General features: G+C 42.4%; 1 protein-coding gene and 1 non-coding gene across 2 annotated transcripts in view; both read left to right on the top strand.

Moving 5' to 3' along the window:
- The window catches only part of CF1H1orf105 (chromosome F1 C1orf105 homolog), a 55,793-nt gene extending 40,472 nt beyond the window's left edge, over nucleotides 1-15,321 (top strand). Inside the window, exon 7 of the mRNA XM_047840095.1 lies at nucleotides 15,165-15,321. Coding sequence (XP_047696051.1) covers nucleotides 15,165-15,286 — 122 coding nt within the window. The 3' untranslated portion in view covers nucleotides 15,287-15,321. The remainder of the gene's footprint in view (nucleotides 1-15,164) is intronic.
- LOC125155929 (U6 spliceosomal RNA) lies at nucleotides 1,280-1,386 on the top strand. The gene has a single exon (XR_007148435.1). It is a non-coding gene; the product is annotated as a U6 spliceosomal RNA (small nuclear RNA).
- Nucleotides 15,322-17,026: the final 1,705 nt, after the last annotated feature.

The following is a 17,026-nucleotide window of genomic DNA, read 5'->3' on the forward strand; positions in this document are numbered from 1 at the left end:
CACCCTCTCTGGACCCACACAGGGCCACTCAAAACAAGGCACTCAGAGTGGAATCTCAAACTCCAGATGCACCTGGCCCAATGTGCCTGAGGGACTCTCAACCCCCCTCGTTCTGGATTATCTGCTTCCAGAAATGCAGACTGACCTGAAGTTCATTTTCCTGGCAGCTGTGTGACTTTGTTCTCACCAACACTTGCCACCAACTAACGCTTTTTTGCCCTTTTGGTGAAAATTGCTATTCTAACAGCTTTTCTCAGGCTGTTCATTTTTTCAAACCCGTACACACGACCCTACCTTCTTCTTATTAAGGTTCCTTTAGCCAGATTCCAGCCAGTGACCATCTTGCCAAACCTAGGTTTCAGTGAGTGTTAGTCCTCCCAGTCTTTGTAAGGAACAGGGCCAGGAACCAAGCCCCATGGAACAATTCTAGAGCCCTCCCTTTGGATCAGAGCTTCCCAAGGACCTCTTCTTTCATATGTAATTTATTCTGAGGATATTCAAACAGACAGGGAAATAGAATAATACCACAAAGAACACCTATATGTCCTCCACTTAGAGTCTGCAGTGGTCAATATTTTGCCACATTCCCTCTATCTACAAATCGCTTTACTGAACCATTTTAAAATAAAGACATCATGACATTTTACCACTGAATAGTTCAGCATGTAGCTCCAGAGTAAAAGAACTTTTAAAAAAAATTATTTTTTTTAATTAAAAAAAATTCTCCTTTAAAGGACAGTTTCTGTTATCACACACAACGAAAAGTGAATAATAATTCCTTATTTTTATCTCCACTCAGTCCATATTCAAGTTCCCCAGTTTGTTCCCAACATGTCTATTATGGCTGGTCTTCTCAAAGCCAAAAAAAATCAGGGAGGACACTTTGCAGTTTTGCTTGTTTTAATCTAAGCGAACTGTACCCCAACTTTCTTTTTCATGACATTGACCTGCTGCAAAGGCCAAGATAATTGTTTTATAAAAAAACCAAAACCTCTTTAAATACCACCCCTCTTCACGTTGTTCGTTTCATCTGCTGCTATCAAGTAAAGGCCATTTACTGGGTAATTATTATTTTTTCTTTTTTGTTCATCAAATTTGTATGTAACGACCTATTAGACCTTCTGATAAGTATGAGATAACATTCTTACCATATTGGGTTGATGCAACTGCAGAGATAAACCCAGAATTGTGATATTTTATAACTGTATAATTTTGGTCAAGTTACTTAACTTCTTTGAGTCCTGGTTTCCTGTGCCACATAATGAGGATAAACGTATCCGTCTTAGTAAAAGCAGCACATGTGCTAAAATTAGAAGGACAGAGAGAAGATTAGCGTGGTTCCTGCATGAGAATGACATGCAAATTTGTGAAGTGTCCCATATTTTTTAAGCTAAGCTCATATGTACATTTATTGGAAATTGAAAAATGTCCCCGCATAAGAGTTTTCTAATTTGTATTACCACTACAAATGCATGCATGCGCCTATTACTCTCAGCCTCAACAACGACTGTAATAATTTTTATTTTAAAACTAATTTCAGAGATGAAAAATATCTCTGTGTCATTGAAATTTTTAGTTCTCTAATTATGAGACTGAACTTGTTTTCATATGCTTAACGGTCCTCGTATATATTTTTTTGTGATTGTTCAACTTTTAAACCCATTTTCTATCATGACCCATTAGTTTTTAAAGAATAAGATGTTTAATTATTCAGATGGCAAAAAAAAAAATCTTATGAGAAATGATACAATTGTGCTCAAGGTTTCCACTTAGAGTCTCTGACCACAGGAGCAAACACATGTTTTCATTTAACATTTGGAAATCTGATAAACTAACATTTACCAACCTCATACTGGATGTTGATAAAGAGGGTAATCAGATAAGTTTTTACTGTGTTCTCTACTACATGGTCAACACTGTTAGTGAGTTCACATTTGATCTTTACAATAACCCTTCAAAATGGTTAGGGTTATTATCTCCAAATATGAGTGAAGAAATTGGATCTCACAAAGGCTAAATAACTCACACTTTGGAACTTGAACTTGGGTCTTTCTGAGTATGTAGTCGGAAATTGAACTTGGGTCTTTCTGAGCACATACCTCCTTCCTCTATCACAGAAGCTCCTTCCTCTATCCTACTCTGCCTCTGATTGTGAACAGTGTCCATCTCTTTGTCAACACAATATCTAAGATTTCGTATCAACCGATCACCTCAACCTTGTTAGAATTATGTTCAAAATAGCAGTTCTCTCCATGGAATCCTCTACCATCTGAGGGATAAAACTGGCTTTAAACCAAACAAAACCCAGCCTCATCGTGTTGGGTTTTCCCAGAGTGGGAAATGACACGTGCTGGCATCAAACAGAGGCCTTTCTTCTTTTAGCCTGTTAGACATTCGAGGTTACTGGATTGTGTCATGTCTGTGGACTGATAGCGCAGAGAGGAGCCAGAGGAGGTAGGTCCTGGTGTGAAGCTTGCCCACCGGGATAGACAAGGCTTCAAAGGTGGGTGGTAGAGAGTAGGAAGGCAGACTAGACCCAAGAGAGTGGCAAAGGCAGTGAACAAGTCTTATACCTGTCAGCCCTAGAGTTTTGGTCAGCAATTGGAGTCCTAACAAAGTGGAGTGCAGCAGTAGAGAGGGAGGTAGAGATGTGTGTGGAGATGGGGAAAGAGATACTTGGAAATGTCAAGAGCAGGAGTTCAGTATCTTGGAAGTCTGGTCATCTGTGGTAAAGCCCAGTCACGAGACGAGATCTAAGGGGCTGCCTGAGGAAGGGGCTGACCAGAGCAAAACTGGGAAATCCAGGAATTCTCAGTGGAGCCATATCATGATCTCTGGGGGTAGAGAGGTGCATTTAGAAGTTGCATTCAGGGCACCTGGATGGCTTAGTTGGTTAAATGTTTGACTTCAGCTCAGTTCATGATCTCACAGTTGGTGAGGTTGAGCCCCACATCAGGCTCTGCACTCTCGGTGCAGAGTCTGCTTTGAATCCTCTGTCTCCCTCTCTCTCTGCCCCTCCCCCCTCTCAAAAATAAACATTTATTTATTTTAATATGAAATTTATTGTCAAATTGGTTTCCATACAACACCCAGTGCTCATCCCAACAAGTGCCCTCCTCAATACCCATCACCCACCCTCTCCTCCCTCCCACCCCCCATCAACCCTCAGTTTGTTCTCAGTTTTTAAGAGTCTCTCATGGTTTGGCTCCCTCCCTCTCTAACCTTTTTTTTTTCTTCCCCTCCCCATGGACTTCTGTTAAGTTTCTCAGGATCCACATAGGAGTGAAAACATATGGTATCTGTATTTCTCTGTATGGCTTATTTCACTTAGCATAACACTCTCCAGTGCCATCCATGTTGCTACAAAAGGCCATATTTCATTCTTTCTCATTGCCGCGTAGTATTCCACTGTGTATATAAACCACAATTTCTTTATCCATTCATCAGTTGATGGACATTTATTTAGGCCCTTTCCATAATTTGGCTACTGTTGAAAGTAGGCATAAGTGCCCCTATGCATCAGCACTCCTGTATCCCTTCGGTAAATTCCTAGCAGTGCTATTGCTGGGTCATAGGGTAGATCTATTTTTAATTTTCAAAAATAAACATTTAAAAAAATTTTTTTGAAGAAGTTGCATTCAATATTGAAATATTTTGCATATATACACATGCATTTAAAACAAACATAACTACATTAATAGTAGAAAATAATGAAAGTCAATCTGAATAAAGTCTTTTTAGCTGGTGAGGATGTGCAGAAACTGGACTGAGCTAAAAACTATTATCTTTTGCATATTAGTGATTATCAGAGGGGCTGTAAAATTTTTATGTTAAAGAGGGCATCAGTTTCAATATTGAGAAACAGAAGAGAAATAGAAGGTGTCCAGTTCTGGGAGCAGGCCTCTGTGCCCCCTAGGGCCATCAGTTAGCCTAGGGCTTTTCTCCATTTGATTTACTTTAATTTAATAAATATTTGCTGAAAACGTACCAAGCAACAGGCATCACGTTGGGTGCTGTAGATACAACCCAATTAATATAATCATTTTTTGTCCTTGAGAAGTTTGTGATCTAACTGGACAGTAGAGGTAGGCTGACAGATAATCACAATGACATGTTAGAAGTGCTGTGATGGAGGTATGCACAGGAGAGAGGAAGGGGTCTCTAGCCTGAGCTACAGGGTTTCCTAGAACAATTGTCCATAAGCTAATTTTAAAGAGCCATTGCTACTGTCTTTAGTGCAAAGGGGCAGCCTCTACGGGGGGATGAACCATAGCGGATACAAGCATGGGCACTGCGCTCATGTTGGCGGAGTTCCCTTGGGATGGTACTTCCATCTTGGTACATGATGGTACCAGGGCACAAGAACGGATAAGACGGTACATCCATCAAGATGGTGCTAGTGTACCTACCACATAGGGTTGCCGTAAGGATTAAGTGGAGTGATTATGTACAGCACCTGAGCACATAGCTCTCAGTAAATATTAGTTATTAACCAGCTGTAAACGTAGTATGACCTGACGGATCTGAAACTGTGCTTGGAATGCTTTTAGTTAGGGTTCTTTCTATGCTTAGAGATTTCCTTCCAAAGCTGGTCTAAGGTTTTCTGTGTCTCCACTTGTAGAATATTACACAAGAGTCAACAGGGATAATGTATTAAGCAGCTGACAAAGAAGTAAGAAATGTGGCAGTGTTGGTTTTAAAAGGAGTTAATGTTTAACAAGAAGGGATCTCAGCCCAACCCAACATTTGCTTTCATTCATTAACTATTTCATTCGTTCTTTGAGTTCCTAAAACATACCAGACTCTATGCTTCATGGAAGCCTTACAAAGATGATTTATAGATAATAGTTTTTAGTTAGAACTCACAGTCTAATGAGAGAGACAGATATGCAAACAAAGCATTACAACACCATATGATAGGTGTAATCATAAAGGCACGTACAAAATACCAGCTATGATATTATGTGGATGTGCAATACTTACTCAGCAGGCTAAAGAAAAACATGACCAGAACTGGGTTTGAGAAACAAACAGCTGAGTGGAAGGAGGAAAGACCAGTTGGAGGGAGACCAGGTAGAGGCTTTTGCAAAAATCCAGGCAAGGTTGGTAAATCTTTTTAACTTCTAGCTGAATATACAGTTGGACCCTATGAAGAGAGACTAGACTGGAGGTTCATTTCTAGGAGTCAACAGTCTGACGGTGGTATTTGAAGCTAATGGTATCAGTGAGATAATTCAAGGAGACGGTGTTGTGCTGCAGCGTGTAAAGAGAGGGACCCAAGTGGGTAGGCTTGGAGAATGTCAACAAAGGATTAGAAAGAGAAGGTTGACAATTAAACTGAGAAGAAACCAGGAGAAAGTGTCCCAGAGACCAAGGGCAGAGTTTTAGGAAATAGGAGGTTCCCAAGGGGTGCCAGATAACACAGGAAGTCCAACAGGAAAGGAGTGAAAAAGAGTTACCAGATATAATTAAGATACTAGTAAGCTAGTCACAGCACTGGGGGCTCCAGAAGAATTGGGACTGCAATGAGTTGCAGAAAGAAGGAAGTTTGGTGACGAGGAGCAGAGGCGAGGATGAGAAATAGATACCTCTGATGTGGGAGAGAAAGGAGCCTAGGTGGAGCCAAGCCCATGGGCACCTGAGCATTCTACTGCTTTGTCTCTGAGTTGCTTTTACTATAAGACATTTTGTAAAAAAATAAATAAATAAAATAAATAAATAAGTAATTATGGTTTAGGAATTTCATGGGCAGCATCTGAAAAATGTATCTTCTTGTGTTGCCTGCAACCTGGCTACTCGCCCCGTGCTCGCTTTTCTCCCTGGCCTCAGCACACCCACACCAGAGGCTCAGGGACCACAAGGAAGACTGAAGAGAAGCCTGCTCTCTAGCTCAGGGCGCTCCTCCAGTATCCTTTCCTCTGCCTGCTCTACTCCTCACACATCAGCTCCTCTCCTTTCTGACCCACTTGGCTTCACATCTTGGCTCCTACTTCTAGCGTCTCTGTACCTCTGCCTGTTTGCTTTGGGCCTGTCACTGCAAACGCAGGCCTGAGCCCCTGCATCACCTCTAGCAGGTGCCAACAGTGACCTATATTTGTTAAGCCCCGAGTATAAGTCAGAGACGTGTGTAGGCATTGGAAGACACTGATGTAGAAGAAAGCTAAAATGCCTGCCCTTGCTGGAATTTACAGATAGTAGGGGAGATAAAGAATAAATAAATGATGGGCAAGGGCTCCCAGTCACCTTTCTTTCAGAAAAAGAACTTGCCGCCCCACGCCACCCCCCCCCCCCCCCCCCCCGCCAATGAACCATAAGAGTGTAAACTCTTGGATCCCCTCTCCTAGCTGTGCTTGGGACTCTGATGTGCTACCCTAAGGTCCAAGGTCTCACTGGTGTCATAGCACATCCTCAGGCACTCAGGCCCCAAACGGTAGCCAATAATCACAGTGCTCTATCAGTGAAGTCAGATTCTGATTCTTCTCTGAGTGTAGATGATGAATTAGTCTCTTTGTTTGTTCCCATGTCCCTTTTCAGTGGCTTTCTCCCTCTGTGCCACCCTCATTCCACATACCCATCTTGCATTTTATTCCCAAAGGTCTAGGCTTTCTAATTAATTACTAGATGCTACTCAATCTAGAATGCCATCAATTAAAAATGTGCCATTATTTTATGCACTAATTAAGAAAAAATGTCCAGGATGAGGAATCAAATGGGGGGACCCCTACATAAAGCTGAGACATCTAAGGGCTATGCCTTCAGGGGTGCCTGGGTGGCTCAGTTGGTTAAGTGCCCAACTCTTGATGTCGGCTCAGGTCATGATCTCACAGTTCATGAGTTCAATCCCCACATCGGGCTGCATGCTGACCGTGCAGAGCCTGCTTGGGATTCTTTCTCTCTCCCTCTTTCTCTGCCCCTCCTGCGCTCGCTCTCTCTCTGTCAAAATAAATAAATAAAATAAATATACTTTTTTAAAAAGGGGGCTATACCTTCACTATCGAGGTAAATGAGAAATAAACTTGCCAAACAGGGAGAGACAGCAAAAACAATCTGGCATGTTTCTGTTGTGGCACTGGTGGAGAAAGGGTGAGAAACATCTCATCTGAGAAGTTAAACTACAAGCTGGCACTCACACAAGTGGTCGAAGTTCACACGACTAGCGTGGCTCAAATGTTCTCAATCTGAGAATTTAATCTGAAGTGGTATCAGGGTGACTGGCGGAAGCAAAAGTAAATCTTCAGAACCAAGGTTCACAATGCCCATGTGACGGCCCACCTATTCTAGCATTAGTCAAAGTCAGTACATTTCTAATGCGACCAAAGGACACCAGGCATCTGGTAGACTTCGTTGCATAGGAATTTGGCCTCTGATCTCTTTCTTATGAATTTAAATTATAAAGACAATATTGTGTATACTGTGACCACTTCAAAATTACAGATGGAGAGGGGCGCCTGGGTGGCTCAGTCGGTTAAGCATCCTACTTCGGCTCAGGTCATGATCTCACAGTCCGTGAGTTTAAGCCCCACGTCGGGCTCTGTGCTGACCGCTCAGAGCCTGGAGCCTGCTTCGGATTCTGTGTCTCCCTTTCTCTAACCCTCCCCCTTTCATGCTCTATCTCTCTCTGTCTCAAAAATAAATAAACATTAAAAAAATTTTTTTTTAATTACAGATGGAGAAATTAAGGTTTACATAGCATATAAACCATGGCACCGGGTTGCTATCTAGTGCTCCCCAAAACCATTTCTTTTTCCCTGAAAGATCAGAACCTGTCTCTGTCTGGCATCTTGGGCTCTTTCTGAAATGAGGGAGGGCTAGATGGTATCATAAGCCGCTGGGGCCAGGAGTCCTAATTATTGACAGAACCTCCCTAGGGACTAACTCTGGGCTCTACAACCAGTAGTTATGCATGTTGGCAAAGGTTTTGAGAGGAAACATAAAAACTGTTGTAAAAGAGAAACTAGGCGGAAAGGGTAGAATTCTAAGTTTTTCTGCTGAAAGGAACCCCAGAGACCATCCAGTCCAATTCCTTGGGCCATCTGGCAGGGCTGCTATCACATTAGATCTTTGCAGGGCTCAACCTTTTGTGTAACTCAGGTCTCTGTTTAAATGCCACCTCCTCAGAGAAGACCCCTTGCTTATCTCATCATCTAAAATAGCCTGCCTACAACCCAGGATGCTTAATCCTTTATTCTGCTCCTTTTAGTCATAACAATTATCACTATCCATCATCGTCTGAAATAATTAGTTAATTGTGCATTTGCTTGCTTTCTGTCCTCCCAGCAGAATATAGAAACATTGTTCGACTTCATAAACCCAGAGCCAGGACAGTACCCAGTCCCGAATAGAAACTCAAACCTGTGTGCTGAATGACTGAACAGTGAATGAATCAATGAAGAAAATAAGGACAATAGCTGTAATAATTTCAATCTCAGACAAATGAAATTCTATTATCAGGTTTAGACTAGACTTTAAGTAATTTCTTTTCATGAGGGATCTAGTTGTAATGTTTCTATATCCCAGCCTTTAGCATGGTGCCTGCTTTATACAAGGCTCTCAGTAAATGTCTGCTGGATGGAACAGTGTACATCATATGTCTCTTAATGATGAGCTGCTTGAATTCTCTGGAAAAGGGAGAAGGCTAATCATCAGGGGACAATGATAAATGTGATATTATTAACCAAAAAAAAAAAAGTTTGGGAAATCAAATAGATTTTAGATGGTATGAAAAATTGAAAGAGATGAAAGAATTAAAGATTTAAAATAATAGCTTAAAAATGAGAAGTGGAAAATCGTCGAGACTAGGAATGGAATACAGAAATTTAAGGGAAAAGGAGATGTTCAAGATGTCATGATTATCCACGTTCTTTTCATCTGCTTTGTTAAATCATCAAGGGACTTTATAAAATCTTCTTCCAGGGGGCTTTAAAACCAAGAGCACTTTCTCCCTGGCTGGGGTACTTGTGAATTGGCACCCAGAATGAGAGATAAACCAAAGGGCCTTTCTAACATCTTCAAGTCTTATGGCGTTCTGAATTTGGAGTCTGAAAATCTGCACATTCATCACTCAGCAAACATTTACAGAGTGCTGCTAAATTCCAGGGAATAGTCAAGATCCTTTTGATTGCAGGTGACAAAAACTCAATGTATACCTTAAGAAAAAATGGAAGCACACTTGAAGGATCCTGGGTTTTCTCCCAGAGCAACCAAACCACAAAAAGGCCAGAGATGCAACAGACCTCAGGAACCATTGAAGGCAGGGACCTAATACCGTGTGGATTCTTTCTCCATCTCTTTCTTCCTGGGAGTTGTCTCTCGCCCTCTGCTGTTGCAGACCATCTATTTCCATGTGGTGGAAATCTTTTACCACTACATGCGTAATGGTATAATAATAACTACACGCATCTTCTAATATTTACCTTCACAGTTGTTAGCCACTGTAATTCCAAGCCCCAAAATCCAGGACAAGGCACCTAACCCAACTTGGAAAGGAATCTTATCATCAAGCAATCAGTTATGACCACTGGGGTAAGATTAAATAAGAACTCCATAAAGATAAAGCAGTGGGTTGGGGCGCCTGGGTGGCGCAGTCGGTTAAGCGTCCGACTTCAGCCAGGTCACGATCTCGCGGTCCGTGAGTTCAAGCCCCGCATCAGGCTCTGGGCTGATGGCTCGGAGCCTGGAGCCTGCTTCCGATGCTGTGTCTCCCTCTCTCTCTGCCCCTCCCCCATTCATGCTCTGTTTCTCTCTGTCCCAAAAATAAATAAAAAACGTTGAAAAAAAAAATTAAAAAAAAAAAAAGATAAAGCGGTGGGAGGAGAGAGACACAGTTTTTAAAGGCTGGGTGGGGCTCAGTGGGCAATACCATACTCGCTCATCAGGTCCTGTCACTGTATTAGACCCTGGTTAGCCCTTGTGAAACAAAGGTGGCTAAACTCTGATACCTGTAAAAGCTGGTGTCCTCCTTTTGGGATGAGCACTGGGTGTTGTATGGAAACCAATTTGTCAATAAATTTCAGAAAAAAAAAAAAAAAAAAAAAGCTGGTGTCCTCAACTGCTGCACTACACAAAAATGCTGTCAGTGATCTCAGAGAGTCTGAATGAAATGCTGTGTCTAGGAGCAGCGGAAACTGGCATCTCTTTGACAAGGCTGCCCTCGTTTTCTTTGCACAAGGCACATGCTGTCTGTACAGTTCAGAAGGCTCACCTGTCACTTACAGTTAGTGGTGACTGTGGAGGTGAAGGTGATACTTGGGGAACTGGTTTGTCAACCCTTGGGCGTCTGGAAAAGAGGTCAATATGACACTGCCTGGGGATGGCCAGGATGAAGTAGGAAATAAGCAGAGTAGATGGACAGAAGGAAAGAAAGAAAAGAAAAACAGGAGAAGAGTGCTGTTAATGGAGTTAATGAAAAATTAATGTAAAATGAATTTGAAAGTTCACTTCCTCTCAGCTCTCCATGTCTTCGGCCATTCACAAATGAGAACGATAGGCTCTCCCCAAAAATACTGAGAGATAAAGATTTCTGATCCGGGACTCTCCGATCACACACTGTCCCTTTTGCTCTGCGGCTGTCTGCCCAGCATATCCCCCAGAGCAGTGCCTGGTGTGAAAGGGGGTACGAGACTGAATGAGTTATTCATGCCCTAGCTTTGTTTCCATGACAACTGATCCTCAGGCATTGCATTTAGGCCCTTAAAACTTACAATTTCCCAAGGAGAAATTTGTATGTTTCAGAAAGGGATGGAATGGATTTATGATCACATAGCTGGGCTTTTCAGAGATTTTCCAAAGGGCTGACATTTCTTCTAGAGATATTTCCATGTTCAGTGCTTAAAGTAATAGTGATTCTTCCCTGATGACTTGAAATCAAAACTCTTCACCTTTCCCTTTAGAAAATAGCTGCAGCCCAAGGCATCTGGCTGGCTCAGCTGGAAGAGCATGTGACTTTTGATCATGGGATCGGGAGTTTGAGCCCCATGTTAGGTGTAGATATTACTAAAAAAAATAAATTAATTAAATAAACTTAAAAAAAGAAAGAAAGAAAGAAAATGACCATAGCCCAACAACTCCCAAATAGGCCTTAACATCACAGGCTAGAGTGTGCCTAGTCATTTGTTAGTCAAATGGGAAAGTTAAGTAATGGATTGGTGAGAACTGGTTTAGTCAGATGACCCACATCAGGAGCCATCTCTCATCTCCCTGGACCGGAGTAGCTGTGTAGAATTGGACCATTTCAGGGGAAGATGTGTTTTAGGATGTCCTACAAGTCAAAAGATGCATGTGGCAAGAATCACGGAGGAGATGGAGGTATTCAGGGAAATGAAGACGATAAACACCCACATTGTACTAGTATCAGTGACTGACTTTGAGCAACTCTATTAGGCACGAAGGAGGAAACCACGACTTAACCATCTCTGTATAGCTAGCCAGCATGGTGTCTGGCACATAGCAGGTACTTGGTAATTTGGGTTGATGACGGAATAAAAGTAACGTTTGATTATTTGCAAGCATATCTCAGGTGCTGTGCATAATCTGGGCCTTCCTAAAGGTACGAGGTTGGCCCTCTAGGAATGAAAGAAATCCTTTTTGCTTTTTTTAAACTATCCCTCATTTAACTCTGATTTGATTTTTCTTAATTGTGCTCCTCGTTAACAAGGAATTTGGTTCTAAAAAAACTGGCCCCAAGTGAAATAGAGAAAAGGAGGAGTAACTTATTCTGGGATCTAGAAACTGAGCGTAGGCTAGGCATTCCTGGGGATTCCCAGCAAAACTTGCGATTGAAACAATGGGAAAATGTCTTGCAGAGTTATCTTCACTGAGGAACTATGTGATCACCATAGAAGGGCAAAAAGTCTAGTCAATGTGGACTTCTCTGTGCATTCCTTCCAATTTGTAAACTCCCTAGGCCTTATGTAATAGAAATCTGGGGTTTCTCAAAAGGAGAGACCCCTTGCATATGCATGGGGATTGCTGGGGTAAACTGGCTTCAAGTTGAAAAACAAGAAGAAGATAAACAATGAGAATTACATTGCATTTGTGACTGAAAAAAAGCAATATAAGGTATGTTTGTGGCTTGGCAGCTGAAAACAGAGTCTCTGGTGGTGTCCTGGCTGGATTTGTATCTTGACACTACACCTTACTGCTGCCATGTGGCTTTGAGCCAAGACTGTTGTGGCACTGACATGCGTCACATCAAGAAAAATACCCCAAATTTGCCTGGCACATCATAAGTGCTCAGCAACTATCAATGAATCTTATTATTCTTATTTTAAAATGCTTTCTAAGTCACAGCTGTAATAAGGTTAAATACTGCTAAAATACTTCACTGGTTCCTCGTTATTCCCCTAGCTAAATTGCAAGTCCTTTAGCATGTCCTACAGAACATTCCAGGGCTGGCCTCTACTTACTCATCTCCTACCACTCCTCCCTGATCAAACCCTAAGCTCCGGTTTTACCTAGAGCTCCTTGAAGTATTTTGTTCCTTTACATCTCTACACATTTTCCCTCTCTTCTGCTCGAAATATTGTTTCTCCATTCACTTGCCTGGATCGTGTCTATTTGTCCCTAAATTAGCCCCGATCCCACCTCTTCCAGGGAGCTCCCCCACTACCATGACTAGCGTGGCTTAGGGACCCCTCCCACAATCCCCAAGTTCTAGTGCATCACGTTTCCATCTTGGCTTCTCTTCCCCACCTCCCCTGCTCCCCCCCACCCCCCCAACCAAGGATTGTGTGCTCCTTGTCAGGGAAGAAACGACATCTTGTTCTTCAGAGTATCTCCAGCATGTATCCCAGAGAAGGTATTCCAAAAAATGCTCAGTATCTTTATAATAGAGGAGGCTTACAAATGAAATATCCTAGAAAAATCAGCAGAGATAAAGAACTGAAGCCACGAGAGATGGAAATAGAGAAAACAAAATTATGTAATGCCCTTACCTCTCACCCCACTTCTGTACCCTCACACGTGAGGGCCCAGGATTCTCCTTTATTGTTTTCCATTCTCAAGTTCCCCTTAAGGGAATGTTGTCAGGAGTCACATTCTCCGTGACCCAGGTCTTTGAGGCTGTTACCTGACCCTGCTTCATTTCCTGGGAGCAACCACAGCGTCAGTGCCGATCCTCAACAGGAAATTCTGAGCACTCACAGTTTCAAGCCTTTTTAAGCTGATTATGGTTCTTAGAAGTAAGGGATCCAAGGCTTTCCATAATCTAGACAATGCAGAGTCTGTCTTTTAAACTATCCAGTACTGGATAAGTAAGAATTAATTGCCTTTACCTTTTCTAAAAAGCCTCGAGGGCCACAGCTAATCCTTTAAATGTTCCTGTGGTTACAAATGCCATCCTGTTGCACACTTATTGGGAAAGTGATAGCTCAAGGTCACTCAGCAGAACCAGGGGGTCAGACCAGCTCCAGCCACAGGTGAACTAGGCTGTCGTAACTTAAGTCAGTCTATTTTTTCCTTTGGCATTTTTCATTCTGGACACAACCATGGAATTCAACTGGAACGGGAGGCAAGATAATGATGAGAAAATCATATATTTGAACAAGATTTAAAAAATAAACAAAAGATTAGTAGCATTTATGAAATCTCTATGAACCTGTTCCCAGAAATCCGGAAGGTTCTAGCAAAAGCAAATGCCTTGCACTACCCAAGGGAGTTTCTGTACTATGTTCCTTTCTTTGGCGTGAAACCCCCCAAGGATGCAGGGTAAAAGTTAGGAAAAGAGATAGAGGAAGAAAAGTATTTCTAAAGAGATAGGGGCTTGATTTTTTCTGTCATTTAGTAAAGATTTCATTTTCAGATGAATTCCTTACGAGCTTCTGAAATACCTTTGTTAGGATGTTTGATCATGACAAATGGGAGAGATTTCAGAATATTTCAATCTTGGATCTCCTGGGTGGCTCAGTCAGTTGAGTGTCCAACTCTTGATTTTGGTCAGGTCATGATCTCATGGTTTGTGAGTTCAAGCCCTGCCTCGGGCTCTCCTCTCCTCCTCCTTCTCTCCTTCTCCTCTCTCTCTCTCCTTCTCTCTCTGCCCCTCCCCTGCTTGTTCTCTCTCCCTCTCTCTCTCTCTCAAAATAAATAAATAACGTTAAAAAAAATTATTTCAATCTCAAGTGCAGATAGACCCAAAGCTTCTCATCTGTCTTAGCAGTAAGTAGAAGGATGGTCAGGGAGTGGTTCAATGAGGTCTCTCTGATCCAGAGATCATGTATCACCTATCATTAGGGCTCTTGTAACTACTACAAGATCTGTCGTTTAGTAGATGTTCACCAACTTTAGCTGAAAAAAAATTGTGAATGCATGGCATATCCAGAGAAGGAATCATGGTCTCTTATTTTCAGTTCTCAAAGGGAAAAAAAATTTTGTAGAGTTTGCCAATGGTGTAAATACTCCGCACATGGCCATCTTATTTTTAAAACTTTTTAAAGTTTATTTATTTTGTGAGAGAGAGAGAAAAAGCATGAGCGGGGAGAGGCAGAGAGAGAGGGAAAGAGAGAGAATCCCAAGCAGGCCCCCCACTGTCAGTGCAGAGCCCAATGTGGGGCTGGAACCCACAAATTGCGAGATCATGACCTGAGCCAAAGTCAGACGCTAAACTGACTGAGCCACCCAGGCACCTCACACATGGCCATTTAAAAATCATTTTTTTTAATGTTTATTTATTTTTGAAGGTGGGGACCAGGGGAGGGGCAGAAAGAGAGGGAGACACAGAAAGCAAAACAGGCTCCAGGCTCTGAGCTGTCAGCCCAGAGCCCGATGCGGGGCTCAAACCCACACACTGAGATTATGACCTGATCTGAAGTTGGATACACAACTAATTGAGCCACCCAGGTGCCCCACGCTTGGCCATTTTAAAGCTTAACAACAAGCTTATCAATTTTCTAAAAATTTAACCATCAGCTTTCATGACCAATAGGAGTTGTTTCCAGCACACTTGTGCCAGTACGCTCTTGGCTCTCTTTGTACACACAGACAGGGCAGAACTGAGTGTTTTCAATGTATTTGGCTCTCAGAGGGGAAAAAGAGGGTCCTGGATTAAGTTGGGGGTGGCTTGCAAACAGAAATTCTGCAATACGATGATGCATCTTGCATAGAAAAGCACATCGGTGGTGTCCTGTGGAAATTGCCAGGGGTCAGAATAGTTTTCTGTCTCGACCTACTAGGAAAAATTGAAGAAGTACTTATCGACCCCTACTCTGCACGCTGCCTGCCTCCTCCTCTAAGCAAAGAAGAAAGGAACCTGAGAATTCACAAACCCTCTTCAACAGGGCTAAGGTTCATGTGAACAAGTAAGAAACCCTCATCCAGGTATGAGTGTGCTCAAATCACAGTCACCAAGTTAAAATGTCTTTGTAATGTGGAGGGTAGACCAAAGAGGGTTGTTTCTTATTACCTAAACAGTGTATCAATACCAGGAATACTTTCCTTTCCTCTTTGGTAATAAACATTCTTCGTTAAGACAAATAGATAATTATTTCCATTCTCCCACAATTTACATCACTCATAGAGTTTTTGTTCAAAGTTTCTCCGTTTCTCATGTTGCTAAGTTAATAGGTCTCCTTGCTTGTGAGTGCTTAGGATGGGTGTTCTGTGGGATGTGTTTGTTAGAGACACACATAGTCAGCCACCGTGAGTCCTTTCAGCCAATACATCTTCTCCACTGCCCACTGGATGGATCTGGAGCCTGATGCAGGGGTTTTGGTTATGGAGTGCACAAATGCCCCTGGGCCCACGTTCCACCTGCAGTACGTGTACTTTCTCCCCAGTTCTGTCCTGTCTGGGAGGTGGGAGCCCTGGATGGGGTGGGAAAGGTGAGAGCCAAGCCAGCAAGGCTCTGTAAGGCACATACCTTCCCTACCACACAAATAAGCATCATGTAAAAGACAGGTCTCACGTCAACTATGCTTCAGTTGAAACAAAAGAAAATAAAACTGGACAGGTTTCAGACTACTTTTCTCTTTACAGATTCTCTTCTACATCACTCATCTCAATCAACTTTTTGCATGTCACTTGATCCCTGGAGATCTACCCTTGGTTTTCCTAGACTTCACTTTACTAATTGTTCTCTTTCATTTTTTCCGAAGATCATTCTTTGGAATCCCCCTGCCACGTTTGGGTTGGCTCCTCTCAGTTTGGCAAAAGAGATAACAGAAAGATCTGATAAGTCAAGGGGTATGGGTTTGGCCCTTGACCCTTTCACTTGCTGGCTGTGTGACTTTGGGCAAGCGACTTGACCTCTCTAAGCCTCAACTTCCTCATCTGCAAAACAAGGTCACTATGAGTCCTTTTCTTACAAGTGGTGTCAAGCAAAAGTGAGAACACATGTGCCAAACTCCTAGCAAATATCTCTGTGGCAGACACTTAAATATGTTAGCCCTTCATGATGTTACTTCTGTTCTTGACACTATTGTTCTCATTGGTAGAAGTGGAGTTTTCATGGCACAACGTTGCCTCGAGTGTTTTGGGTGAGACCCACACCCCAGCCCTAGCCTGGCTCTACCTCCAGAGATTCCCATGGCCCACATCCCCGAGCTTGTAGAATGGAGGCCAAATGTACCTCCAAGCACAGAGCTGTGTGATAATCTGTCCCTTGAGATGTTCTGCGAGTTTATTTTGGATATGAAAATCCTTAATGATCCTTTTATTTTGTTTGCCCTGTGCTCTGTTATTGCTGATATGAAAGTATGTCTAGAAAATAGAAGCCTTTTCTTCAATTTACACTTGAGAAACACGGACTTCTTTTTTTATTGTTATTATTTCTAATGTTTATTTATTTTTGAGAGAGAGAGAGAGAGAGAGAGAGAGAGAGAGAGTGTGGGCAAGGGGTAGAGAGAGAAGGAGACACAGAATCCGAAGCAGGATCCAGGCTCCAAGCTGTCAGCACAGAGCCCCATGTGGGGCTCAAACTCATGAACTGTGAGATCATGACCTGAGCTGAAGTCTGACACTTAACTGACTGAGCCACCCAGGCACCCCTCTATTTTTTTTAATGTTTTATTTATTGTTGAGAGAGAGAGAGAGAGAG

The sequence above is a fragment of the Prionailurus viverrinus genome, chromosome F1 (genome assembly GCF_022837055.1).
Source record: "Prionailurus viverrinus isolate Anna chromosome F1, UM_Priviv_1.0, whole genome shotgun sequence".
Taxonomy (NCBI): Eukaryota; Metazoa; Chordata; class Mammalia; order Carnivora; family Felidae; genus Prionailurus; species Prionailurus viverrinus.